Raw genomic sequence first — 24,460 nt, 5'->3', positions numbered from 1 at the left:
ATGATGTTCTCTCTGTCTAATCGGCAATATCGGGGAGGCAGCAGTTCACGTGTAAATGTTTACTCAAGGATGTTCTTAACAAACAGTGTGCGCTCTCTACTATGCCTTGATGTATGCCTACCTTATTGTGGTATTGTGGCGTTTAAAGATCAAGTTATGATACTGACTTAGGATTATGAATGAAAGTATTGCACCAGTTTTTTCATGTATAAAACTAAAGAATTTAGCTCTACAGTTTAAAAAACTGTGGCCACAGCTGTGACTTGCAACCCAGCCTGCAAGCCAGGGGGGTCCTGCACTTTCAATAGGCTTTCAATTTTGTTTTGGGGGTGCCCGTGTTGGGACCTTCTTGTTTACAGAATATTTTTTTTGTTTTTTGAGAAAAATGTTTACTCTTCCATCATTTTAAAAATTTTTAAAAAGACAAAAAAAAAAAATTGAGAATGAAAAAGATGCTTTCTATCTCTGGGAATAATGAACAGTGTTTGGCCATGTCCTTTTGTTTTCTATTCCTGTATCCTAAATCAAAGAGCATGGCTCTCAGGAAAACCAGTTCCCCAGTAAAAACTCCTTGTAGTTTCTTATAGGAAAAAAACTCAACTTTTAGCACTGATAATACTTATTGCTCTGTAAGACTTTTCTCTGCCAAAAAAATTTGCTTCAAGCTGGAGTTTGACATACTGCTTTCTGACGCTGTCTTTTTATTAGTGAGTGGTGGTGGTTTGCTAATAATCTGTAGTTATACAATTTTTTTGTAATCCCATCGAGTGGCTCTGTTCCTGCTCTTGTGACTGTGTTAACGTTTAACTGTCGTACCTTAAAGCCGAACTGAGTAACTATGCATACTGTAACCAAGTTCTTGGGCTTACAGAATTGTTTGTTGTATAAAAGTTTTAAATGTTTAAAGTTCTCGCAAAGACTTTCTTGCAAAAGTAACGAGTTACATCTTTTTGCCACAAAAGGTATTATATAATGCTTGTTTAGTCGATGAATTAAAGACTAGGCAAGGGTAAAAATTTTAACAGTGCAGAAATCGCCATCATTTCATTGCCTTGATTCTAACTGTTTGTGTCCGACGATGCAAAAGAAGTCAGTGGCTTTTAACTGTTTACAAATAGAATGTGATTGTAAAATGTACAGTTTGGTTGTGTTTGAATTATGAAGTTTCTCCAGATATTAATAAATCATGATGTTTTTGGCTGCTCAGCATATAACTGTCTATTTTTTGTGACTTTATTTGTAGGCTGTTTTCTATACAATGGAAATATCGAACGATACGATAGCTCTGTATTCCCATAGTCTGATTTTCTTTTAGCAAACCGATCTTTTGACGAACAGATCTGCGTTTTATTCTAGCAAAAATCTCCCTCAACGTGCCCACTATGAGATGAGACTATAAGTGTAGAAAACCGCAGCTTGCTTTTCCTTTTCTATTCGAGCACCTTTGGGATCCCGTTGCCCTCGCCCTCCGTGTACTTCAAACGCCCCATTTTCGAACGCCCCCACCATTTGTGCCCAGCTAGATGCTCAAGAGGACACTTGCAAATAAGGAGAGCATTTTGGAAAATAAACTTTAATGCTTAAAACGTACTGGTGTTTAAATTTATACCTCATTTACATTAATCATGATGAACAATGCAGCAGCGCTTAATTTGTATTTCACTTTTCACAGTGGCTTAGCTTGTTCTGAAATGGCTATAGGGCAGACCATATATGTACATAGTATGATGTGACTTCAAAAATCTGTTAGACTTTATTTTCAAATTGCCGGATGTAAGTCATTAACTCTGTTGGATGCCAGCATTGTGTGTTATTAGACACTTATCTGTAACTACTTACGATGAAATACGCTGTCCCAAGCCAAAGCTGGCTTCTGAGGTCTGGTCCGAAACAGCGGTGAAAACCTTGGCAGATAATCCTTGCGGACCCTGCCTCGAGTGGAACTGACATCACACCTGCGTTGATTGTATTGTCAAAGTGTTTGAAATTCCTTCACTGAGCTTGTTACGTGGAAATAAAATGTGGTTGGTTTTAAAAGCTTGAACCTTGTCGCCTGTCCTTCGCTCCGCCGCCTTCAGGCTGTCCAGCTCCTCTCGAGGTTCACCAGCTCCGTCCCCTCGCAGTATGAGCGCGGCCGTCGGGCTTTGTGCTGCGGAGAGAGCGGTTTCGTCCGGCGCTCCGGGGGGTGCTGCTGCCCCCCGGGGGGGCCGTGGGGGGAGCCGGGGGTCCCAGCGCTGCCCTCGCAGCCTCGCGTCGGGGGCGGCCGGGGCTCTGTCCGTGCGCCCCTGCCCACCAGGGAAGCCGCGCAGCCGCCTCGCTCACCGGTCGCTGCCTCGAGAGCTGGTGGAGGAGGGGAAAGGGCGTCCACTGGATGGGCTCCATGGGCCAGCTCGACACCGAGATATCGCTGGCTTTTCCCGAGTCCACCATGGGATCGTTTATGCTGCTGGAACTTGTGTCCCAGTTGTAATGGAAACTGGGAAGGAAAGCCATGGAAAGTTAACGGGGGGGGAGGAGGGGGTCAGAGCCTGGTGCTGATAGAGCAGCCTGGGGCCCCAGGAGCAGGGTCCTGCTCACGGGTATCTTGCTCCAGCGGGCGCGGCGCTCGCCGCGCTGACGCTGTCTGTCTGCGGGCGCGCTCCCAGGGCCCCGCAGCGGCGGCGGGAGTCGCTCCCAAGCTGTGGCTGTGCTCGGCTCGCCCGGCCCCGGGGCCCGTGGGCATCCCTGGCTGTAGCGCCCTTTGCTCGTGAAACTGGAACCTTCCAGGGCCTTTTTTTCCATTTACCGTCCCATTTTCCGTCCATACACACACACAATCGCTCTGTTTCCTGCCGACGTGCACCCTTCTGCTGTTAAACCCCATCACACGCAGCTCCCTACATCACTTATTTCTCCGTGGCCACCAAAGGATGCTGCAGTGTTAAAGCTCCCTGGTGCTGTGGCTAAGCGCAGGGAGGCCGGCACGGGCCGTGCCCCAAACCCCTCGCCTCCCTGCGTCACGCACCCCTGCCCACGGAGCAAATGAAAGCCGCGCCTTCGCTACTCGGGCTCGGCCAACCGCCCTCTACCTGGGCCGGCACGGCGGGTGGGCGGGTGGCACGGGGCGATGCTTGGCGCTGTCGGTGATGCCCGCGTCCTCCCGGCAGCCGCAGCAGCCGTTGTCCAAGATCTGCAAGTGGAGCAGCTCCTCCGAGTTGCTGAAGGCCGGGTTGTCCAGCGAGCTGGCCGAGGGCAGCCAGGAGCGCGACCAGTACTGGGCCGAGACGTCGTCCAGGCGGCAGAACCGCCGGTAGCTGCGGGGCAAGGCGGGGCGGCTGCGGTGGCACCCGGGGGGGGGGGGGGGGGGGGGGGACAGGCACACACGGGCACACACATGGGCACGGGCACACACACACACACAGAGGCACATGCACACACAGGCACAGACGAACTCGGGCACAGGCGCACACACACACACGCACACACACACACACAGACGAACACGGGCACAGGCGCACAGACACACAGGCACAGGCGAACACGGGCACAGGCACACAGGCATACGGGCACGGGCACCTACACACACACACACACACACACACACACACAGGCACAGACGAACACGGGCACAGGCACACGGGCACGGGCACCTACACACACACACGGGTGCATACACACACACACACACACAGGCACATGCACGCACACACGAACACGGGCACAGGCACACACACACACACACACACACACACGCACGGGCACGGGCACACGCAGCCACGACCCCCGTGACCGCGCCGCAAGCCCAGAGCGCGGGTTCCCACCCAACTGCCCCGAGCCCGGGGCAGGGCCCAGCCCCGCGCCCTGGGTGGGGTGAGGGCCCGTGACACCGGCCGCCATCTGGCCGCAGCCCCGCGGCTGATGCGGTGGTTTCCTCGGGAACGCTCCCCCGTGGCACATGACGGCATGCTGGCGGGGAGGGCGGCAGGGCAGGGCAGCGCGGCCGCCCCGGCACGCCCAGAGGAGCTGCTTTGGCGGGGCCGTGCCGGAGCCCAGCTCCCCACCCGCAGCCCAGGCAGCCGGCACACGGCGGGGTGCGGACAGACCCTGTGCTGGGCCACAGGGAGCGCTGGGGGGGGTTCCTGGGACCATGTGTTCGGGGCCCATCAGCCCATCTCACGCCTCTCTCCACCAGTGGGAGTGCAGCGGCACAGCCGGCCCCGCAGCTCCTTTCCTGCCCGTCACACCGCTTCCCCAGGGCCAGCGCGGGGCTGCGGGCATCCCCCGGGCGCTGGCACGGTCACACAGACACCCCCACCCAGCCGGGGGCTCCGCCGTGGCCGTGCGGCTCTGTGGGGCGCTGGGACCAGCCAGTCCCGGGCCCTGCACACGCTCCCCCCTCGCCCGCCGCTATCAGCTGCCGCAGAGTGTTTTTCTTGGCAGAGCTTGGCCCAAGCCCAGCCCTGCCTCCCCGCCGAGCCGTGGCTCTCCCTGACCCCGATGGGCTGCGCTGGCCCCGGGCACCCCCGCGTGGGGCCGGAGGTGCTGCCTATTGCCCCCCGGCACCCCTGGGGCGGGGCAGGGGCATCAGCCCCGCAGCAGAAGCATCCCTGCCTCGCGGGCCACCTCGGACCCCAGTCCCAGAACCCCCCACCAGCCCTGTGCACCCCACCTGCTGCGGGTCTGGTCGGCCCTGGCCTCCAGCAGCAGCACCTTGAACCGGCGGATGGCGACGGCGGCGACGACAGCGCCCAGGAGGACGATGCTGAGCAGGACCCCGGCGGCCATGCCCAGCAGGCTCTGCTGCGTCACCCGGTAGTCGCAGCGCAGCCCCATGAACCAGAAATCGCTGCCGACGGGACACCTGCCCCAAGGGGGGGACATCAGCCGCTGGGGGGGGGACAGCACCCGTCACCCCAGGGCCGGTCCCGGGGGCACTCACTGGCAGAGGGGCCCACGGTCCCGGGCGTGGGTGCAGATGCCGTGGTTCTTGCAGTAGTCGCGGTGGCAGAGGGAGGTGCAGGTGGCGTTCCCATCCGCCCCGGCCACGCAGGCGAAGCCGGCCCGGCAGGCAAAGAGCACCGTGCAGGGGTCCAGCGGCCGCTCTGCACAGACAGAGGGGTTCAGCTGTGCCACCCCCTCCCCACCGAGCAGAGGGCCGGGGCCAGGCACACCCCTACCCTGCGACCAGCCCCAGCCGGGCACCAGACCCCCAGGGGTCCCAGGAGGGTCCGGTGATCGCACAGCCCCATGTGCGCCCCTCACTCACCCAGAGCCACGTTGCGCAGGACGGGGGCAGTGCCCACCACCAGCCCCGGCCGGACGCCAGCGGAGCCCAGCGCGGCATCGAGGAGCGCGCCCAGCCCCGGCACCTGCACCCGCTCCGCCGCAAACAGCGCATCGTACTCCAGCACCACGCTGCCCTCCCTGCGGGGACACCCCACGGCGAGTCGGGCTGGCTCGGACCCCCCCAGTCCAGCACCACACCTCGGCACCGCCATGGCCCCGCAGCGCGACGCACCCCCCTCGTGCCAGGGAGCATCGCAGGCTGCGGGGCCGCGCAAGCACCCACCTGACCCCCGTCACCTCCAGCCGCAGGAACCCGGGCACCGACGCGAAGAGGGGCGCGACCTGTGCAGGGAGGAAGCTGAGCAGCAGGTGGGATGGCCCCAGCCGCAGCCCCCCGCTCGGCAGGGTCCCACGCTCACCGTCTGGTTGAAGCTGTGCAGCAAACCCTGGCGCTCGCGGGACCCCGGGTCCTGCAGGGCAGGGATGAACCCCATGTCCAGCACCAGCTCGCAGGGGATGCGGAGGAGGGATGCTGCAGGAGAGACGGGGATCAGCACGGCAGGGACCTGTGTCACCACTGACCCCCGCAAGCGGATGGCTCCTCAGAGCTCTCCTCCTCCTGCCGTGCCAGGCAGAGGGTCCCAACCCCCAGACCCACCTCTCAGGAGGGGTGGCTGATCCTCCACGATGAACACCCGGGGGGCCCTGCCTGCCGCGGCTGCGGCCGGCGTTGCTTTTGGGGTGTCAGCATCCAGCCACCCTCCGGGGCTGCTCGATGGCTGGACCAGGTCCGTGTCCCCGGCTGCTGGGGGGGACCTGGGGCCCCCATAGTGGCCCGAGGTCCCGGGAGGATTGGTGGACTGCTGGGGAGCTCCTGGCACAATGGCAGACAGTCGAGTCGGGGGCTCCCACGTCAGCCCTGACGCATCCCCCTGCAACACCGTGGCACCAGGATCCGGCGTGACCGTCCCCACGTCCCCGAGCAGCGCTGGGCTGGTGGTGGCAGCTGCGATGGTGGCGGTGGCGCCGATAGCGGTGGTCAGCCCCAGGGAAGACGGAGGCTGGGACGGAGCCGGCTGCCAGGGGGGCCCAGTGGCCGTGGGGGGGGCTGAGGTGCCTGGCTCCCAGCTCTGCGGGGCAGTCACTGCCCAGGGCCCAGCATCACCCACCCCTGTTGGGGCCCCCTTCGGGATTTGGGGGGTGTCAGCAGGATCCCGCCCCGAGCCGGAGTGGGGCAGCCGGAGCCCTGGGGATGGCCCTGCTGGCTGGGTGCTCGCAGTGGGGCCAAGCCCTGGGACACCCCGGCTGGTCCCCAGGGAGGGCTCTGGGGTCGGCGATGTGGGCCCTGCAGAGCTGCCTGTTGGGGCAGGCTGTGGGAACAGGGGGATGCGGTGGGACCCCGGGCTGGTGTGGAGCACCCTGCTCTGTGCCGCAGCGGTGCTGCCCGGGGCTGCCGAGGCAGGGGGCTGCCCCGGCATGGCTGGTGGGCGCCAGGTCTGGTCCAGAGGGATATGGCTGCGCTCAGGGGGCCCCTCTGTGTCGGGTGGCCCCAAGACCCCTGTGGTTGGGCCCAGGGTGCCCCCCAGACTGAGGGATGTCACCCCCGGGATACTGGCTGTGGTGGTGGGGACAGGCAGACCCAACCCCTTGCCTACAGCAGGCAGAGAGGTTGGGCCCGTCCCCACGGCTGGCTGGGCAATGCTGGCCACGGGGCCCCCACGGCCACCAGCCCCCAGGGGCGGCAGAGAGGGGCGAGGGGAAGAGTGGGGACCCTGCGACGCAACATCTGTCCCATGCCATGGGTGGGAGTCAGGGACCCACCCTCCCACCAGCCCGTGGCGTGTCCCCGTGGGGGTCAGCAGCCTCTTCAGCCCCCCTGCAAAGGGTGACGTCCTGCTCATCCCTGGTGCAGGGCTGTCCGTGGCCGGCACGATGCTTGGGTGAGTCCCTGGGCTGCTGTCACCCAGCGGGATGGTGGCACGTGAGCCCTCCCCAGCCCATGGCTCCAGGGACGAGGGGCTGTGTGAGCCCCTCTGGCTCTGCACAAGTGCTGTTCCCGTGGGGCTCCATCCCAGCAGGGTGCTGGGGGACTCCCACTGCCCCCCTGCAGAGCTGGGCACTGTCACGGAGGACGGTGAATGCACGGGGGGCCCCTGTGGGGTCATGGCACCTTCCACCACCACATTTCCTACAGGGTCAGTTCTGGGGGCGTGTCTGGTGGTAGGAGCTGTGTCCAGCTCCGCAGAGGCTGGGGTCCCCACACTGGTCACCCCCAGGCTGGCAGGAGACGGCCTCTCGCTGCCTGCAGCTGCCTGCTCAGCAGTGCCTGCAGAGAGCGGGGGCCCCGGGTGCTCGGTGGCTGCTCCTTCCCACACCGCGGGCCCTGTCCCCTCCCCGCCTGCCTGGGGGGCTCCGGGGCTCCCCTGAGGGCTGGGGGGCTCGTCAGTTCCAGCGGGGGTCCCAGGAAAGGGCAGCAGCTCAACCTCTGTCTGCAGCTGCCCTGTGGCCTCTGGTGTTGGCGTGGGCCCCGTGCCAGCTCCTCGCTCTGGATCTACAGGCAGAGGCAGAAGTTGGGGGGAAGCTGAGCAGGGCTGCCCCACAGTCAGCACCCCAGAGCCGCCAGCTTGGCACCCCAGGCCCGAGCACGGCTCCGACGCTCCCAGCCCTGGCGGTACCTGTCTGGCAGCGCTCCCCCGTCGCGGTCCCTGGGTGGGCGCAGGCGGTGGCAGTGCCCAGAGTGGAGCCCGTCCCACTGCTGAGACCAGGGCAGAGCTGGGCGCAGCACTCCACGATCACTGGGGAGAGGGGAGGGAGAGAGCGGTGCGCACCGGTGTCGGGCATCATGCACCGGCGGCGGGCAGCATCACCAGGTGCTGGGCACCGCACCCCACCGCCCCCAGGAGCTGCCGGTGCGGGCGGGGGGCTCCACTCCTCCCCGCTGTTAACCATGGGCAGCACTGCCGAAGGAGACGCTCAGAAATGACCCAAAACCGGCTGGAAACCACCTGCCTTCCTCTCAACAAACAAAACCGAACCCTGCCCTGCCAGGCTGCGCTCTGCCACGTGCTGCAAACACCCATTTTGCCCCAAACCAAACTGCCGCCCGGCAGAGCCGCCGCGTGCCGCCGCCAGCACCCCTGGGTCCCCGGCGGAGCGCCACGCCAGCGCCAGGCCAGCCAGCGCCCTGGGCAGGTCTCTGGGTCCCCGCGGCAGCAGCGGCTGCTCGCCGGAGGGAGCGGGAAGCTCACCAGGCGTCGGGGTGGGCGATCACCCACCTCGCCAGGGCCGGGGTCACCAGGAGCCCCTTGGGCCCCGCTCTGCGCCAGGGCCTTGCTGGGGCTCCTGCTCCTCCCGCGGCGGGCGCAGCACCCGCTGCCTTCGAGCGGGCTGGCCGCACGGCCCTCGGCCACCGCTCCCACCGGCCGCGCCCTCGCACGTCCACCCGCCACGTGCCCCCAGCACCCTCCCGGCTGAGCCCACCCCCGGCGGGTCCCGGGGACACCCCAGCAGTCATGGACCCCCCCACCCCCGTGCCACTGGGGAGCGCACCCACACACCCACCCACTCACCGCCCCCACAGCGCGGCTCCCCCCGCCGAGGGACCCCCGGCGGGTCCCGGGACCCCGGCCCGGGGCCGCACGGCTGCGGGGTGAGGGGACCCTGCCTGCCCGCCGCCCCCCCAGCCCTCGCCCCCACCCGCCCGCCGGCCCCGCCGGGGGGGGGGCGGCGCGACCCGGCGCTCACCTGCAGCGGCCAGGAGCCGGGGGAGCCGGGGGAGCCGGGGGAGCCCCGGGAGCCGGGGGAGCCGGGGGAGCCGGGGGAGCCCCGGGAGCCGGGGGAGCCCCGGGAGCCGGAGCCGCTCCATGGCGCGGCGGCGCTGCCGGCTCTGCCGAGGCGGCGGCAGGAAGCCCCCGCCCGCCCCCGCTGCGGCGGGGCGGAGGCGCCGGGAAGCCGCAGCCCCCGGCCCGGTCCCGCCCCACCGGCACCGGCACCGGCAGCGCCGCTCCATCCCGGGGCGGGGGGGGTGGTCAGGGCTGGGCCGCGGCGGGGCCGGGCTGGGGCTGCCAGACCCCGGGGATGGGGCGCACGGACCCCCCCCCCCCCCCCCCCCCCGCCCCCCCCCGCCCCTTCGTCGGTGCGGCTCCGCGGGCGGGACCCCGACTCTGCACCCCGACACCCCCGCACCCCCCCGGGCTCTCCGCCCGCCCTCCTCCAGCAGAGGGGGTTACCCCAGAAAAGCCACCGTCAGGACCTGCCAGGGCAGGAGGTGCAGGCTGTCCCCCCCCCCGGCTGTCCCCTGGCCTGTCCCCAGGCTGTCCCCCCCAGGTGTCCCCCCGCCTGTCCCCGGGGCCGTTCTATTCGTGCCTGGCCCGGCCTTGGGCGCAACTCATGGCAGAAGCCCCTTGGGGGGCACCTCTGGCTGCATCTGGTGCAGCTCCGTCACCAGGTCGTTTAGGGCCACACCACCAAGCGCAGCCAGTGACCGCACCGGCACGCCGGCCTGGCAACGGGATGCTCCCGCAGCCACCGTCACGCCTGCCTCTGAGCAGGTGCCTCAAAACCAGCACAGGCAGGGTGGCCAAAACTTGTTTCCCCCCAGACCCACCGTGCAGCCTGCTCTGAAAACGTTTCAGGACACATTTGGGGTGAAGAAGTGACTGAGGAGCTCCCAATGGCACCAGCCTCGCACGCAACGAAGGCGAAACCGGGGCCCTGAAGGCAGAGGGTCTCACCCAGCCGGCCGAGGGTTCAGCACTGTCTGACTTTAAAGGTGAAATGCGGCTCTGGAGGAAGCCCGAGAACACCCACACCACGCTCAGGCACCCTGTGCCGCACCAGCAGACCCGGGTCTACCTTCCATCATCTGAGCCCTGATTGCCAGAGGATACGTTACCGAGCGACACTGTCTTGGCTCACAGCCTCGCAGCACCTCTTTGACTTATGAAAGTGTCCAGAAATAACTTGTTTCTGTCTCGGGAGAGATTTAAAGCAAACCTCCTGCACTTGCCGTTAGCTGGGCTTACAGAAACACCGATGCGACTTTGCTTTTCAGCAGCAGGAACACCATTCCCCCTTCATTTTCCACCAGGAAAGCAGAAGCCTTTCAAATGGAAGTTGCTTGTTTTTACCAGCACTGAGGAAACGGGCAGGACAGGCGGCAGAAGGGCGGTTTATTGGGAAGAGCCAGCACAGGCAGCGAGATCGGGGCGGAGCGATCGCGCCAGCGGCACAAGCCCTACAGGTGCTGCTGGCGCTGCCACACGCGTAGAACAGAACACCCTCAGTGAGACTCTTGGAGCCCGACAGACCCACGAATGCCTCCCACTGCACTTGGCGGACGTTGCTTCCGTCCCACGGGGTAACAGCCCCGGCCAAGCAGAGGCTGCGCCGCCGGCCAAAGCCTGGCTTAGGGAAGGGCATTTTTAGGGCAGGCGGTTACTCATCCCAGAATGGTCCTTCGTACACCTGAACACTAACACTGTGAGCCACCGAGGCAGAGGGTGAAACGGAAAAGCTATCAACACAACATGGTCTTATAGATTTATTCATTTTTTTCTTGTTTTTAAAGGACAACATATTCAGACAGCTTTAAATACAACGTCCAAGTACAACTTTCCGATGAAAGCAGCAACGGTACAGCATGTGCGCTTCTATTCACACCCGCCGACACCAGCCCAGTCCTGGTGGTGGGGACATCGCCTGTTAAAAAAAAAAAAATCCACACATTTCATATTTCACGGGCCGAGAACGACCATTTTAAGGCACAAAAGAAGTGGGTTAGGCACAGCCAGGATGAGCTGAACACCAAACGCAGGCAGGTAACGAGCCCACGTGTCTTTGGAATCGCTGTCCGGATCCTCACCGCGGCTCCAAGCAGCAAAGGGGCGCAGCTCCCCCACTGACCCCGGAGAGGGGCTGGGGGAGGCCAGGAGCACACACAGGAACAAACACACCGTGACCGATCTGGCCCGAGGCCACCGGCTCATTTCCCCTGCAGCCCCACAGCACCTCAGGGCAGTCGCTCCTATAACCCTTTCCTGCCCGTTTCCTTTCCTGCCCCAGGCTCCGGCTGCGGCTGGCGCGGAGGAAACGGTGGCTGCGGGCACAGCCCTCCGGAGGTGCCCACCCGCACGCCCTGCGCGTGGCCCGGGACCACTGAAAAGATGGGACTTTCACAACTAAAGTCAATCCACCATCTACTAACAGAGCCATGGACAACCTCAGGGCTTGAAGCACCATGCAGGGCGAGATGAAAGGTCGCTGAGCCCCACGGCCTCCCGCAGGAGAACACGCACACTTTCTCCTCCCGGCTCAGCGCAGGCAGCCCCAGACTCGCCAGGCCACAGAGCCGCAGGGCAGCCAGTCGCCTCGCACCCTCCACACGCGCGCCCCGTCGTTACCCGAGGCGCTCGCGGGAGCGCATTCCTACTTACCCGGTTTTGAATGACTGTTTTTATTCATAAACATCCTTCTTATCTGCAATGTAATCTACAATCTCTTGCGGACACATTAACTTTTCTGCATCTCCATCAGGAATTTCAAATCCTGGAAGAAAGCGCACATGTTTAGCCCAAAACAACGGAAACGGGAGCAAGGCTAAAGGAAGCAATTACTGCTGGCTCAGACGCCTGCGGCTTGCCAGGGGGCGAGGAGGCAGGGGCTGCTGCTCCGCGGGGTCGGGCAGAGCCAGCGCTCCATCGCTACGCCGAGTTTCACGCTGCGTCCGCCTTACGGGACGCCGCTCCTGGACACGGGACAAGGCAGCTGCGGCGGGGAGCGGCGCTGCCGAGGCAGCCAGCGAGGGCCCCTCCGCCTCGCTAAGGCCGCTAACGGGCCCCCAGCGCCCCCGCAGCCACCGGAGCGCACCGGGAGGGAGGTGTCCCGGTAACTCTGGGCAAGCCGGGGCCCGAGGCCGCCGCTGAGTGCTCGTGCAGCCAACAGCTCGGCAGAGCCGCGGCCTGGGGCGGGGGGGTGAGGGCTCTCGGCCCTGGAACGGGTCAGAAACACACTCCAGAAAATTTAGGTTCTTCTTTCTATTTCACAGGGCCACACACTAACAGGGCACCCGCGGTACCGGCCAGTGGATTAGATGCAGGGCATTGGCAAACACTCCGAAGGTGAACCATCTGCCTGGGTTCTAGAGAACAGCCAAACTCCCGGGGCATTTACAGCCCGAAATGACAGATCAGGGGCGCGCGCCAGAATTGAACAGCTTTAAATGAAAGCACAAACAAGGTCAAAATGATGTAAAAATAAATTTAGAATACGAACTAGTAAGGCAAACCCCCACTTTTTTCTAGTGGCATCAAGTACTGAGGATGAAAAAACTGCAGGTGAGGAAAAACTTGGAATATCTGTGGCTTTGCAAGCAGGAGCCGAGCCCAGCTGCGGCCCCAGCCTTCGCATGACACCGGCCACCCCCCTCCCCGTCCCGGGGGGGGTGCCCGGGGGCTGCGAGGGGTGAAGCGGGCAGCGCTCCCAGAGGCACCCAGCTTGGGAGCGGACAGATGGACCGACAGCGAGCCGCAGGGCTTCCCTTGCATCACGTCAGAGAAAAGCCGGCGTTACCATCCCCAGGCAAGCCCTAGTCCCCGCTCGCTACAGCCGCGCCTAGGGACTAGCCGGGGGGCCGAGCCCGCGCGGCTCCGCGTTACCGAACTCGTCCTCCATGGCCATGATGATCTCCACTTGGTCCAGGCTGTCCAGCCCCAGGTCCTTCATGAAGTGGGACTCGGCCGTCAGCTGCGGGAGGAAGAGCCGAAGGTCGCTGGGCCGCGACCGCTCGGGGGCGGCCGGGCCCGGAGCGGGACCCCGGGCCGAAGCGGGGCCCGGGCAGCGCCCCCAGCCCCCCGCCGCCGCCGCCCCCCGGCCCCACTCGCCTTCTCGGGGTCGATCTTGTCGTACAGCTTGAGGACGTAGAGGACGCGCTCCTTGATGTCGGCCAAGGTGAGGGGCGGCAGGTCGGAGAGGCGGCGGCAGGGCGGCGCGGCGGCGCGCGGCAGCTGCGGGAGGCGGGCGGCGGGCGGCGGGCCGGGGGGCGCCGGCGGCGGCGGGGGGCGGCGGGGCCCGAGGGTGCCGAGCGCGGCGGGGCGCGGGGCGGACGGGGCGGCGCGGCGGAGCCAGGCCGCGAGGACACGGGCCGCCATCGTGACCGCTCCCAGCGCGCACCGCGCCGCACCGGCAACCCGCGCGCGGCGGGGCGGGGCCGCGGCGGGCGGGGCGGGGCCGCGGCGGGCGGGGGCGGCGGCAGCGGCCCCTGGCGGCGGGAGGAGAAGCCGGGCAGAGCCCCCCCTTACCGGGCAGAGCCCCCCTCCATCCCCGGCAAAGGCCCCCATATCGGGAAGAGCCCCCCACCCCACCCCGGGCAGCGACCCCTACCCCACGTAAAGCCCCCCCATACCGGGCAGAGACACACACACCCCCCAACCCCTCCATACCAAGCAGCGATCCCCGCCTCATCCCCAGCAGCCCCCCTCCGACCTGGGCAACTCCCTCCCAGCCCCTCCCCTCCCGGGCAGTGGCCCCCCTCCCCATACCAGGCAGCCGACCCCCCTCCCATGGACCACCCCCCTCCCCATCCCACAGAGCCCCCTCCCCATCCCGGGCACAGCAGAGCAGCAGCCCCACAGTCGTTGCAAGGCAGAGAGGTTTAATGGCACAGCACACACTGGCATCACCCCCTCAGTCACCCCAGAGCCCCCGGGGAAGCTTCAGGCCCCTACGCGGCTCACCGGGGTCCAGCCCAGCCACCCCCAGCCCCCCTCAGGCCACTCCTGGCTGGGGCTGCCGGTACCGGTAGAGGCAGACGGTGCCATCACACTGCCCAGTCAGCAGGCAGGCACCGGTGGGAGCCCAGCGGGCCAGCGCCCACCTCCCGGCTGGGCTGGGGGGCAGCAGGGCCGTGCACCGCCCCAGCAGCAGGTCCCACACTGCCACGGCTCCCGACGTCAGCACCGCCACCGCTGCCGCGCCCGTCACGTCACCCTCCAGGTACCTAAGGCCAGACACAGGGGGGTCACAGCGTTGTCCCAGGTTCGTGAAAACACGGCCGCATCATCGTAACTGTGGTCTTTCACACAGAAAATTAATAAGCAAGTTTAAGCCAAGTGTAGGAAACCAGGCCACGATAGACCCTGTGTCTTCAGCGCACCTGAGACATCCAGACAACCCTTCCCTTACCTCAGTGTGTACTCAAGAAGTGTTCAGTAAGCCAAGATCTTACTCCACTGATATTTGCGTGCACAGAAGCACGATGGTGGATATAAATGCATTGTAAGGCAGAGCCTGAAACTGCTTAGACTTCAAAACACAAGACATAGGAAGGAAAAGGGCACCTGACTGCAAACAGCTGCTTAATGTAAATAAACCCCGCAAAGTGTGCTCTAGCAGCACAAAACGTCTCGTTTGCAGAGGTTTTCCGAGGGGGTTTTTGCCTGGGGAAACCCGCGACGGCGTGTCCACCATCACTCAAAGCGTAAGCAGGCAGATCAATGATCCTGTTTGCCGGCAGAGCTGGGGCGAGCGGAGGGAGCCCCCAGCCGCGTGGTGACGCCGGGGGCTCAGAGGTCAGCGCGCAGACGGGCGCGGGAAGCGGGCAGGAAACGGCCAACGCCCTCACCCCCTTCCAGCCTGCGTACAGGACGAACGGCAGCGACGGATGCAGCCTCCTTATCACCGGCAAGATGGCAAGTGGATCCCTGCCAGCAGCGCCACGCAGCGCGTTCAGCGATTCTCCCCCAAAACCACCTTGAAGGAGCCAGGAAGCCAGCTCACCCGCGCCCCGAGGTACTTGCCTTCCAGCGTGCCCAGCGGGGAGGGAGGAGAACATCACTCCGGTGCTCCTGGCTGTTTTGGGGTTGAACGCGATCACGCGGAACGCGGGGTTTCCACAGGACTCGCTCTCTTTGGCGTGTGGATGACTTAAAACAACAAACAGAAGGCCCTGATACACAGAGGAAAAATACATCACTAAAAACAACAGCAAGAGGGGAAAAAGCCCAAAAGAATTTTCCAAAAATTAATTACCGCATTCTCTATAATCAAAGCCCCATGGACAGTGATGCATTATTTTTACTGAATAAAATAGAAATTGTTTACTTTCCTTATCAAACTAGATAAAAACCAAAGCAGCTGCTGACTGATATGGGCTGATGCAATATAGAATGATAGCTCTGTGACCCAGTGGATTTATGCACTTATCTTTCTGCCCAAAAAAAGCTAACCTTGCTGTAGGATGAGGTGACGTTTAAAGTAAAATTCCTGGGCCTCAATCCCTAGGACCTTATAGATTTAACAGGAGTTCTATGCAACCCAGCACGGCTGAAAACCACGGCTGAAAACCACGGCTGAAAACCACGGCTGAAAACCACGGCTGAAAACCACGGCTCTCAGAGCAGCCACAGGCCAGCACAAAATACGGCAGGACAGATACTCTGAGGAAATCTCCGGAGTCTGACTCAAGCCACCATTATCGGACAAGACATTCTTGTCCCAAAAGGTTAAACGCTCACTGAAAACAACCAAATCCTTGACAGGCTACAAAAATCCATCTGGAATCACAGCACGGGTGGAAGCAAGCTGTAAAGAATCATTAGTATGAGTCCTGGTTTTAAACGACTGATGTTCTGGGGGGTACGTGTAAATACTAACCACCTCAGGTAGGTTTTCCGGCAACGGCAGCGTGCCGTCACCACGCCGGCAGCCTCCCGCCTGTGGAATGGAAGGGGCTTACCGAGCACCGGCACCGAGCAACAGTACTTCTGCTTCCCACTACCATGATGCTGCTGCTTTGGAATACACCTTGATGCATCACCCTCCTTTTATTAGTACACTGCAGAAAGCCAAGAATTCAAGGCAGCCAGTGCAGCTTATTTCTCCCACCTAACCTATTTTCCTTTGAAATATCTTTAGTGTGTCTATTCAGAGCTGACATTTCAATCCACTCTAGGAAGCCTGATCCTTCAAGTCCCCACAATTAGTTGGTGCAGTCCATGCATGAGCTGCAATGTGATATTTCACATACGTACAGAGTCGGAATACGCTCGATGGCAGATGGAAGCTGGGTAGGAATAACCAACGTGCATCTTCTTCAGGAGCTGGCCTGTCTTCAAATTCCTGCAGTTGGTGAAAACACAAATTCTGACTGCATTTCCATCCTCTACATGTTATTTCCTAATCATAGCTGCGCTGCTCTGCAAAACGGACACATTTTTGGTCGCACAGAAACCAAACTAAGACAAGAAGCCCCGTGATGAGATGTAATGAGTATGACGCAAAAGCAAGTGGAATTGTAGCAGCATAGTTCGTTCGCTCTCTGTCCAACCATGTAAGAAGTGCCAGACCGTAGGCCCTTGGACTATTATCATTTCACAGGCAAATGAGCTGCCAACCCACACGCCTGTACAGTGCCTGCAGCTAGCTGCTACGGCCACCTCGCACACCTGCAAGCTAAATCATTTAATTGCAAAGGAAACACTGACCAAATAACAACGCTGTTCACCGCAGTGGTGCCGACCAGGGCGTCTCTCATTCCTTCTACTTCAGCGAAAGCTAGAACAGTTTCTTCAGGGGGCATCAAAGTCTGTCCTTCCTTGCTCCTGAACAGCAGATCCGCAAGAGGGAAAAGGCAGTCAAAATAGCGAGGATGTGTTCTGTCCTCAGCACAGCTCCAGAAAGAAGAGGAGCCTGACACTTTTCTACACCCGAGACGTTTCCTTACTTTTCTTCCACTGCCACACTGAGACCAACCCAAAACCAGCAGGCTCACCTTCCCGCCTCTGAAAGCGATACCATTTCCACTTGCTGCTCCTGCACGGTCCTGCTGCTGCTGACCAGCCTCCTACCCTTTAGCCCAAGGACAGCTTTTATATTTCCAGTTTTTACTAGTGATTGCTTGAATGAGTCATTCTCAGAAGAATAAAGCAAGAGCCTAAATTAAGAGAAAAGCATGCCTAATGACACAAGGAAGCATAACTCAATCATGCTGTAGCATATAAACATAAGCATATGTTCAAACAGTCTACTGCCTCTAGGGGCAAATAAGCAAGTCTTTATAGTCGATCTTTAGAAATCCCTTCCATATTTTCCTACTGTTAAAGCAACTGAGAAAGTGACACATTAGTAAGAGATAATTTCAGCCACTACACAAGAGGAGAGTTAAGCTGCAGCTATTCAGGGTGCAAAGCGCTAGTAATAAATAAATATGCCACCTTATTTCTCCAATCTCCAAATCTCCCAACGCTATACACACAAGGTTGCAGGTGTCCGGCAGAGGAACGATCTGTATTACAGGAATCTAGGGCAGCAAAACAAGAATTCAGTGTCACCCACAATGTCTCTTTGATCTTATTCCCATTTTCTAGAGTGTTTCAAGTAAAATGATATGGAGCAGAACCGATTTTCAGATCCCTCTGAAGCACCACGCTTAGATTAACAGCTGAACTCTCTGCTGACTGTCTACCTACTTAAACAATCCCTGTCGACATAAGAGACAAAAAATGTCTCCAGGGAGCATAAGGGGAAGGAGCACAAGGCTGTGGCCACAGCGCAGCCACCATTCAGCACATGAAGTAATCAAATTCTAGCAGATAACATGCAACCACACAAGGTACGGGCCTTCTCCATCAGCAGTGCAAATCATTCTCCTCTGTTGCCTGATGGAATGAAAAATTGATGCCACCCAAAGAACTTACCTTGCTCCCAAGACTCCAAGCTCTCAGGAACTAGCACACAGGACAAGAAAGTTGCCCTAAATTCTAGAAACGAGCATTGTGTTCATACCTCTCTGAGCTGCCACGTATAGACCTTTCCCCAGCGGTCAGACGCCAGAGGTTTCCAGAGGGAGACGGAACTCTCACAAGCCGTCACCACGCACAGCTCTCTGCTGCCAGCCACCTCCCACCACATGGTGCTCACATCCACAGCGCAGGAACTTGAAGAATCCTGTCCAAAATAAAACAGCGCTGGTTTTCTTCTGACAGATGTAGTTATCTAACCTGGGGGTTCAGCCTGAGAAAAATGCTTGGCATTCAAATTCTCATCACACAGAGGCTAAAACTTAACACTTTAAAATTAAACACAACGTTTGAGTAAGGTGCCAATAAGGCACCGTGGAAAAGAAGGCTGGCGGGTCTCATCCTGAAAGCAGCAAATACATTGGCTCACTTAACAAAAAAATCACTTGTCACTTGAAATGACAGGAAGCCGGGAGAGCCCCGAGCTGGGACGGGACGGGGGACCACGGCACAGCCACAGAAAGCCCGAGTGCCACCTACCTGCAGTCACGCACTTGCTTCCCTTGGTGCACAAACGGGAGCCAGGACTTGCAGTAGCACAGCCCGAGTTTAAAACTGAACAGAGCAAGGGCCTTCTCCCTTGTAGAAATTTTTCAGCTTCAGCAATACTATCGTTGGCGGTTACGCTAACCCCCAGGCTTGCTTCTGGTGTAAAACTTTGCACTTTGGTTTGGAAAAGCTAGAAGCAGCCCAGACCCCAGCAAGCTTATCTGGAGCTCAGTGAGCTTTCCCAGACACGGCTCCCTTGCCTGCCAACCGTTCCCTACACCCTGCCAGACAGAGGGCAGCGGGAGGGCACCACTGCAGGGAGAACACCCGATGGCTCAGCTGTGCTCACGGTCCTGGGCAGGATTTGCCTTGGTCATGGCATGTACAAGCAAGGCTCCATTCCAGAAGGGTGTGAGCATCAACACGTGTATTTGGCAGCGCTCTAGTCCCTCACAAAATGTGCTCCTTACTGGGTTACCTAGTGCCTGAAACACGGGTACAACGGCTGAGATCATTTCACCCCGGGCTGAAGAAAAACGCAGCAGTTCTCTTTGTTAAGACATCTGCACGTGTTTAGCCATTCATTATTCAGAAACAAATGCCAAAATCCTTTATCACACAGAAACAGAAATACAGCAATCTAACCTTTCAGAATGCTTTACCACAAGTGAAGACAGACCTGATCGAATTAGACAGCAGTCTGTTTTGTTCCACTAACCATTCTGCACTTTTTATTGCAGTTTTGTTGAACTTGGTATTAAAGAGCTGCTGCTGACTCGGTAAACAAATATCTGACATTATCCCACCTTTAGCTTTGATAGAAGCTGTAAGCTCTCTTCTCTCAGGCCATCAAGCGGTAGTGGAGTCAACTGTTCTGCTACATCTTTTTTCTGCACAAACGAGTAAAGAATGGGGATAATTCAACTCCAAAATTACATTTAGCACCTGCAAGAATGAGGTAGAGGTGTGATTTCACTCTGCACACGGTTGCTGGAGAGCTGTGGTAGGAGCACCTCTTTTGGTACTTGCACGTCTTTGAAAAAATAAGAGATCCCAGGCAGGTTATTTCCTGGTTTCACCTGAAAATTGACTTTTACCACCACTTTGCATCTCTCAGCCTTCAGAGATGAGTCATTCTCTCAGTACCCATCCCGCACACAAGTCACGTAATCTCTTTTACCAAATCCTAGCTGAAAGTTTTCCTTAACATCGACCAACACTATGTGGGTTCCAGAAACTTTTTGCTCATACACACGTTTCAAACATGCCTCCCGCAATAAGCACCAAAACACATCTCCAATTCCACCAAGCAGGATTTTAAAGAATTTTCTTTTAAAACCAAAAGACCTTAGGCAACAGATGAAAACCAAACCCTTACTAAGCCAGCTACAAGACAACATGCAGGGCTAGCATGCAAAGAGGTCTTTCCCCATGAATTCAGGTGAGACTGTGGAAAAGGGGATTCACCCACAAACCCACCAGCTTAGCACCCTTGGCAAAGAGGCCAGCTTGTTACCTGTTCAGGAGAAGCTCTGCAGGATCTCTGCTGTTTGCTCTCTGACCGCTGATGCTTCTCCAAGGCCACAGCCTCATCAGATTTATTATGAGGACCTCTTTCAGCTTCTAAAGGAAACGTTGTACTTTGTTCCTCCTCTTTTCTGGCAGATCCTGCACCGCAGCTGTCCAAGTGTGGTGGAATGGCAGAGTCTTTGCCTTCCCCATCACCTACTACCTGGGCAGATGCACCTTTGGAGGAACGCAGGCTGGCTTCTGAGGGAGGCGCAGAAGGTGTTTTGGGGCAGACCCCACTGCGTACGGAGGGTAAAACAGCTGGGGTTGCACCCACGACAGGGAAAATGGATGAGGAAATCTGTGACTCGGGCTCGGTGGGGGCAGCAGCTAAGATAGTCCCCACAGGAGTAAAGAGCAACTCATGGGTGGAAAGTTCCTCCTTGGAAGTGTGGCTTTCTAAGTGAGGTAACTTGGGCAATCCATTTTTGAAAGGCAAACTCAAATTACTTTTGAGACTTTTTTCTTCTGGATTCATTTGTGCATCTTGTGTGTCCTCTGAAGCCACCCCATCTCCAAACACACTAGGAACAAAAACCTCCAGGTCATTCACAGGAGAGGATTCTAATTTCTCAAGTTTTAATGGTCCAAATTCCTCATCTGGTAAGTGAAAGTCTCTGATACCCAGTCTGGAGGCCAGCCACTGGGGACTGCGGAAGGAGAAGAGAGAGCCACAAGTATCAGGATCCTTAGCAGGGAGGCCAAGAGAAGCAGGACCCCCTGAAGCCTTTGGATAGCTATGTCCTCTTTTGCTCTCACCTAGACAAACACAAGAATACAAGAGAGAACGTCACATCATAAAATAACCAGCAACTAGGTTTTTCAGAATCTCTCATCTGGAGTGTCACGCTACTCCCCGCTCCCACCCACCCCCCCACCCCCCCCCAAAAAAAGCCATATCCATCTGAACACATGGAAATGGCACTTTCCTGGAAAGATATTACGCTCTGCAATGGCTCCACGTCAAGCCTTCAGCTAAAATATCATTGCCAAAGACTCCCAGAATTGAGCGAGGCCTTGGTCAGTTTGTTTCGTTTGAATTTCTCCCAACACTTTCTCTTTTCATAATATTCACAGACCCTCAGACTCTAGCGCTACTCTCTGTGTTTCACACTTGTCCGCGTTAAAAAAAAATAAATCATTAATATGCAGGCTTGGCTGGAGAAACAGATTTATATCCATTTGCTGGAAAATCAGGCCCAGTGTGCACAACAGTCCCTTCAACAGCAAAGGCAGCTTAAGAAGTTCTCAGCCCTGCTCCTCATCCGTACACTGCTGTTCACTCCCCGTCACTGTGCTGAAGCAGAAGTTTCTGGAATTGTTCAAGGAACATGTGCACACAATGATCCAAATTTTTAAAATAATCTCTCTTATTTGAAAAACATAATACTTTACCCCCATCAGATTTTCTTGAATAAAAAACCATGGCAGGGTGTGAACAGCAGTGCATGCGCTCACAGGACATTTGCCTGCCTTGCTCTCGGGCTGCAGTTTTAGGGAATGCTTATATCTGACACAGTACCTGTTGAGACTGGGCTGGCTCGCTGTCTTGCCGAGGAGCGCAGGGAGCGGCGCAGAGGGACGTTAATCGCTAGGAGCTGCTCAGACCTACAGGCTCCTTGCACGTGCTCATTCTTAGCATGCTCCACTGGATGTCTATCAGCCTGATACACAGTTAGGTTGGCTTCCAGATCTCCTATATGACTGGCAAAGGTTTCACCCCCAGGGTTCAGAGAATCACTGCTCTCAAGTGGATTTTGAACCTGTTCTAACAGAGTCTTATGGCATTTGCCGAATGCTTGGCTTCCTCTGGGAGGAGGATCAGCGCTCGTTGGCTGTATAGCGCCAGTCACTTCTGCCTCTCCAGACCCTAGAGCAGCAGCAGCAGATGATCTTCTCTCATCTGAAGATGATTTTTCAAGATTAGCCTCACAGTTTTCCTTTTCACTCTGACACTCATTTGACAGCAGGCTACTGCTTTCCCCCATTGGTATGAGATCCAAACTCTCTATAAGTTCCTGTGACACTTGATGTATGGGGGGTTTGCAGGTAGACGTTCCTCTCCCCTTTTGTCTCCTCTGTGATCGCCTCCGATCTCGCTTTGTGCGAGGGATACTGTCCTGAGAAATCGATCCGAGTGAAGTGCTGCTACCACTGGACGCAGGAAGAGATTTCTGAGGACTACCTGAGTTTGCTGGATCGTTTTCCACACCAAGAAAAGGGAACGGCACGACCCCTGACTCCAAATCATTTTCAGCTCTTTCTTGGGAGGGCCGATCCGAATTTGCATCTTTCTGCTTGCATTTACTTCGCTGACCTTTCTTGCTTCTGCCCAGCTGGCTGAGAATTACAGCATCAAGGTCCACTTTCCTCTGGCAATTAGACATGCGTCGAGTTGTCCTGACGTAGTATTCAACCGGAAAGAGAAGCCCCTCAACCACTGTGCAAGAGTTCAGTGCACTTTCAGGAGCTGTCACCTTTTCTGGATGAGAAAGTCTTGACTGAATTTCAAGTTGTTGATTCTCCAACGGTTCTTTGGCATTGCCCGGAACAAGATCTGTAGGAAAGGGATTTAAGGTATTAGTGTCACTTTGAGCTCCTTCATGGCTTTTGCTCTCATCAGTTATAATGCTATTTCCATCAGCAGGCAATACTTCATTTTCTGACATTAAATCTAAGAGCCTATGTAATTCTCCACGATCTTCACGCATACTCTCACCATCTGTTTGTTTTACTGTACCGGAGGATTCTTTTCCTCTCTCACCACTGGTGTCAAGTAAAACAGAGTCATCGCTCTCTGAACACGTCCGTGCAGGCTCACGGTCATCAGCTGTGGCCACAACACCTGGGGACTCAGGCTGCCAGGCATCGCAGCTGTCCTTCAGCGCACAGGAGAACAGCTCCGGCACTCCTGGAGGGACACTGTCTTCAAGCACCTCTTGTACGACCCCTAACACTGCATCAGGAGGAGCGAAACTGTTTTCTTCTCTCTGTACCAGTGCTGGTCTGGGTACGCTCTGAGTGTTTTCCTCACCGTTCAAAGGACTGCTTCGCCTGAAGACTGGTGACCGAAGTTCGTCTGTGACGGCAACTTTATTTTTCACCATTTCATCAGTGTTGATTCGATGCACATCATGCACTGATACCTTTTCCTCCGATACCAGAGCCTTCGTCCGCCTCCTCAACTTCATCAAGCTTCTGGAGGTTTGGGTTTTTTTCTCCACAGGGGCAGGCCTAACGATTCCACAGCACAGGTTTTCCCGGCTAGCCTGTAGGCTGGCTGCCTGTGAGCTGTCCTGCAGGCTAACTTCATTACTGGAGAATTCAGGAACGTGTTTAAATGTGATAGATGCTTTCTTCTCTGCATCAGGATCAGAACAGGTTTTAGTCTGTAACTGAGAGGTTTCATGTTTGTCAGCACTAGGAGACGTGTTATCTCTAGGATCTGTGGGAAAAAATGTCATATGTGTAAAGTACTCCCAGCAAAGTGCTGTCCAAGAAGAACATCATGGAGTAAAACCAGACTTTGGTAGGACCAAAAGAGTGGGGTTTTGCAGCCTGGGTCAGACAGCACTGCAGGCCTGGTAAGGGGGAAGGGAGCGGAGATGTTATTGTGGGTCAGCGCTGGGGGGCTGGGCGTGGGTGCAGTGGATACGTCAGCAGCTGCAGAGAGGGGAGGCAGAGCCAGGCAGGGCAGCAGAGCCGGCGCCCATCCGTGGGGGGCCAGGACGGGCTGTGGGGGCACGGGAGGGTGAAAGGGGCCGAGCCAGGACCCCCACCCCGGCCTCGCCACCCCGAAGAGGAAAAGGGGAGCGCATGGCCGCTCCCGCCAGCCCCCACCCCTACCTGCGGGTCCCCGCTCCCGCCGGCCGCCCTCCACCGCCGCGCCCCCACCGTGGCTCCGGGCTCGCTCGGCTCGCCGCGCCCGCTGCGGACAGAATACCGGGGCTGGGACCGGCCTCCCGGCGCCTCCTCCGCGCCCGGCCGGGCCCAGCCCCGCCACCGCCCCCGGCCCGGCCCGCTCACCCGCAGCCGGCTGACGGTCTCGCTGTACTCCCTCCTCAGCAGGGCCAGCTTCTCCCTCAGCTGCAAGACACAACGCACCAGGCTGGCACCTCCGAGCCGAGCCCGCCGCCCCGGGCCCCGCTCCCGCCCTGCCGGCCCCACACCTTCTCCTTCTCGGCGCCGCTGAGAGCCCCGCCGCCCCCAGCCTCCTCCATGGCCGCCGGTCCCCTCATAGACGCCGGTCCCGCCGGTCCCCTCACAGATGCCTACCCGCGGGAAGCGCGCGGCGCATGGGCGGTACGTGACCATGGCAACGGGGTCGCTATTGGCCGCTCACG

At 58.6% G+C, this 24,460-nt stretch overlaps 4 protein-coding genes across 21 annotated transcripts in view; 1 reads left to right on the top strand and 3 right to left on the bottom strand.

Annotated features, from left to right (window-relative positions):
* TNRC6A (trinucleotide repeat containing adaptor 6A) overlaps nucleotides 1-2,040 on the top strand; it is a 53,747-nt gene extending 51,707 nt beyond the window's left edge. For all 10 annotated transcript variants that reach the window (XM_064461315.1, XM_064461308.1, XM_064461309.1 and 7 more), the window contains one exon: nucleotides 1-2,040. This exon is cut by the window's left edge and continues 725 nt beyond it. The gene's annotated coding sequence lies outside the window, so the exon portion shown is untranslated.
* On the bottom strand, nucleotides 1,555-9,206 carry LOC135315131 (collagen alpha-1(I) chain-like). 3 transcript variants are annotated; one of them, XM_064461317.1, is made up of 12 exons: nucleotides 9,010-9,206; nucleotides 7,941-8,060; nucleotides 5,924-7,816; nucleotides 5,685-5,797; nucleotides 5,549-5,607; nucleotides 5,246-5,403; nucleotides 4,919-5,081; nucleotides 4,649-4,840; nucleotides 3,069-3,293; nucleotides 2,323-2,476; nucleotides 2,046-2,149; nucleotides 1,555-1,955 (listed from the first exon to the last, which is right to left on the bottom strand). In XM_064461317.1, exons 1-11 carry the CDS (start codon nucleotides 9,128-9,130, stop codon nucleotides 2,075-2,077), a joined length of 3,273 nt encoding a protein of 1,090 aa, XP_064317387.1. In that variant the 5' UTR covers nucleotides 9,131-9,206; the 3' UTR covers nucleotides 1,555-1,955; nucleotides 2,046-2,074. The 3 variants fall into 3 exon arrangements, with proteins under 3 accessions (XP_064317387.1, XP_064317388.1, XP_064317386.1); XM_064461318.1 differs by having other exon boundaries at nucleotides 1,555-2,149; nucleotides 9,010-9,072; nucleotides 9,109-9,161; XM_064461316.1 differs by having other exon boundaries at nucleotides 1,555-2,149.
* Nucleotides 9,207-10,794: 1,588 nt separating this feature from the next.
* Nucleotides 10,795-13,436, bottom strand: NDUFAB1 (NADH:ubiquinone oxidoreductase subunit AB1). The gene is made up of 4 exons (XM_064461304.1): nucleotides 13,146-13,436; nucleotides 12,921-13,008; nucleotides 11,700-11,811; nucleotides 10,795-10,965 (listed from the first exon to the last, which is right to left on the bottom strand). Exons 1-3 carry the CDS (start codon nucleotides 13,410-13,412, stop codon nucleotides 11,720-11,722), a joined length of 447 nt encoding a protein of 148 aa, XP_064317374.1. The 5' UTR covers nucleotides 13,413-13,436; the 3' UTR covers nucleotides 10,795-10,965; nucleotides 11,700-11,719.
* A 430-nt stretch (nucleotides 13,437-13,866) lies between these two features.
* PALB2 (partner and localizer of BRCA2) lies at nucleotides 13,867-24,453 on the bottom strand. Of its 7 annotated transcripts, none has more exons than XM_064461295.1 (13): nucleotides 24,287-24,453; nucleotides 24,144-24,203; nucleotides 22,837-23,562; nucleotides 21,640-22,674; nucleotides 20,065-20,876; nucleotides 19,355-19,438; nucleotides 18,046-18,207; nucleotides 17,475-17,560; nucleotides 17,033-17,194; nucleotides 16,746-16,862; nucleotides 16,293-16,380; nucleotides 15,060-15,208; nucleotides 13,868-14,260 (listed from the first exon to the last, which is right to left on the bottom strand). In XM_064461295.1, the coding sequence occupies exons 1-13, from the start codon at nucleotides 24,429-24,431 to the stop codon at nucleotides 14,029-14,031; spliced, it is 3,858 nt and encodes a 1,285-aa protein (XP_064317365.1). In that variant the 5' UTR covers nucleotides 24,432-24,453; the 3' UTR covers nucleotides 13,868-14,028. The 7 variants fall into 7 exon arrangements, with proteins under 7 accessions (XP_064317366.1, XP_064317364.1, XP_064317365.1 ...); XM_064461293.1 differs by adding an exon at nucleotides 23,964-24,045 and having other exon boundaries at nucleotides 21,640-23,562; nucleotides 24,287-24,348; XM_064461297.1 differs by having other exon boundaries at nucleotides 13,869-14,260; nucleotides 23,152-23,562.
* Between the last annotated feature and the right edge of the window lie 7 nt (nucleotides 24,454-24,460).

Source organism: Phalacrocorax carbo, chromosome 10 (genome assembly GCF_963921805.1).
Source record: "Phalacrocorax carbo chromosome 10, bPhaCar2.1, whole genome shotgun sequence".
Taxonomy (NCBI): Eukaryota; Metazoa; Chordata; class Aves; order Suliformes; family Phalacrocoracidae; genus Phalacrocorax; species Phalacrocorax carbo.
Note: the sequence above shows the minus strand (reverse complement) of the source record. Positions and strands in the feature narration are given on the sequence as shown.

What these genes read in the sequence shown, in the direction of transcription:
- NDUFAB1 (XM_064461304.1), bottom strand. Translation starts at nt 13,412, where the DNA reads ATGGCGGCCCGTGTCCTCGCGGCCTGGCTCCGCCGCGCCGCCCCGTCC. An exon ending in ACAAGATCGACCCCGAGAAG is followed by an intron (nt 13,009 to 13,145) that starts GCGAGTGGGGCC and finishes TTCCTCCCGCAG; the next exon opens with CTGACGGCCGAGTCCCACTT. An exon ending in GGCCATGGAGGACGAGTTCG is followed by an intron (nt 11,812 to 12,920) that starts GTAACGCGGAGC and finishes GCTTTCTTCCAG; the next exon opens with GATTTGAAATTCCTGATGGA.
- LOC135315131 (XM_064461316.1), bottom strand. Translation starts at nt 9,130, where the DNA reads ATGGAGCGGCTCCGGCTCCCGGGGCTCCCCCGGCTCCCGGGGCTCCCC. An exon ending in TGCACAGCTTCAACCAGACG is followed by an intron (nt 5,608 to 5,684) that starts GTGAGCGTGGGA and finishes CTCCCTGCACAG; the next exon opens with GTCGCGCCCCTCTTCGCGTC. An exon ending in CCTGCGCAACGTGGCTCTGG is followed by an intron (nt 5,082 to 5,245) that starts GTGAGTGAGGGG and finishes CTGTCTGTGCAG; the next exon opens with AGCGGCCGCTGGACCCCTGC.
- PALB2 (XM_064461292.1), bottom strand. Translation starts at nt 24,431, where the DNA reads ATGGTCACGTACCGCCCATGCGCCGCGCGCTTCCCGCGGGTAGGCATC. An exon ending in GCAGAGCTTCTCCTGAACAG is followed by an intron (nt 19,439 to 20,064) that starts GTAACAAGCTGG and finishes TCGTTTGTGCAG; the next exon opens with AAAAAAGATGTAGCAGAACA. An exon ending in AGCTTCTATCAAAGCTAAAG is followed by an intron (nt 18,208 to 19,354) that starts GTGGGATAATGT and finishes TATTTTGGACAG; the next exon opens with GATTCTTCAAGTTCCTGCGC.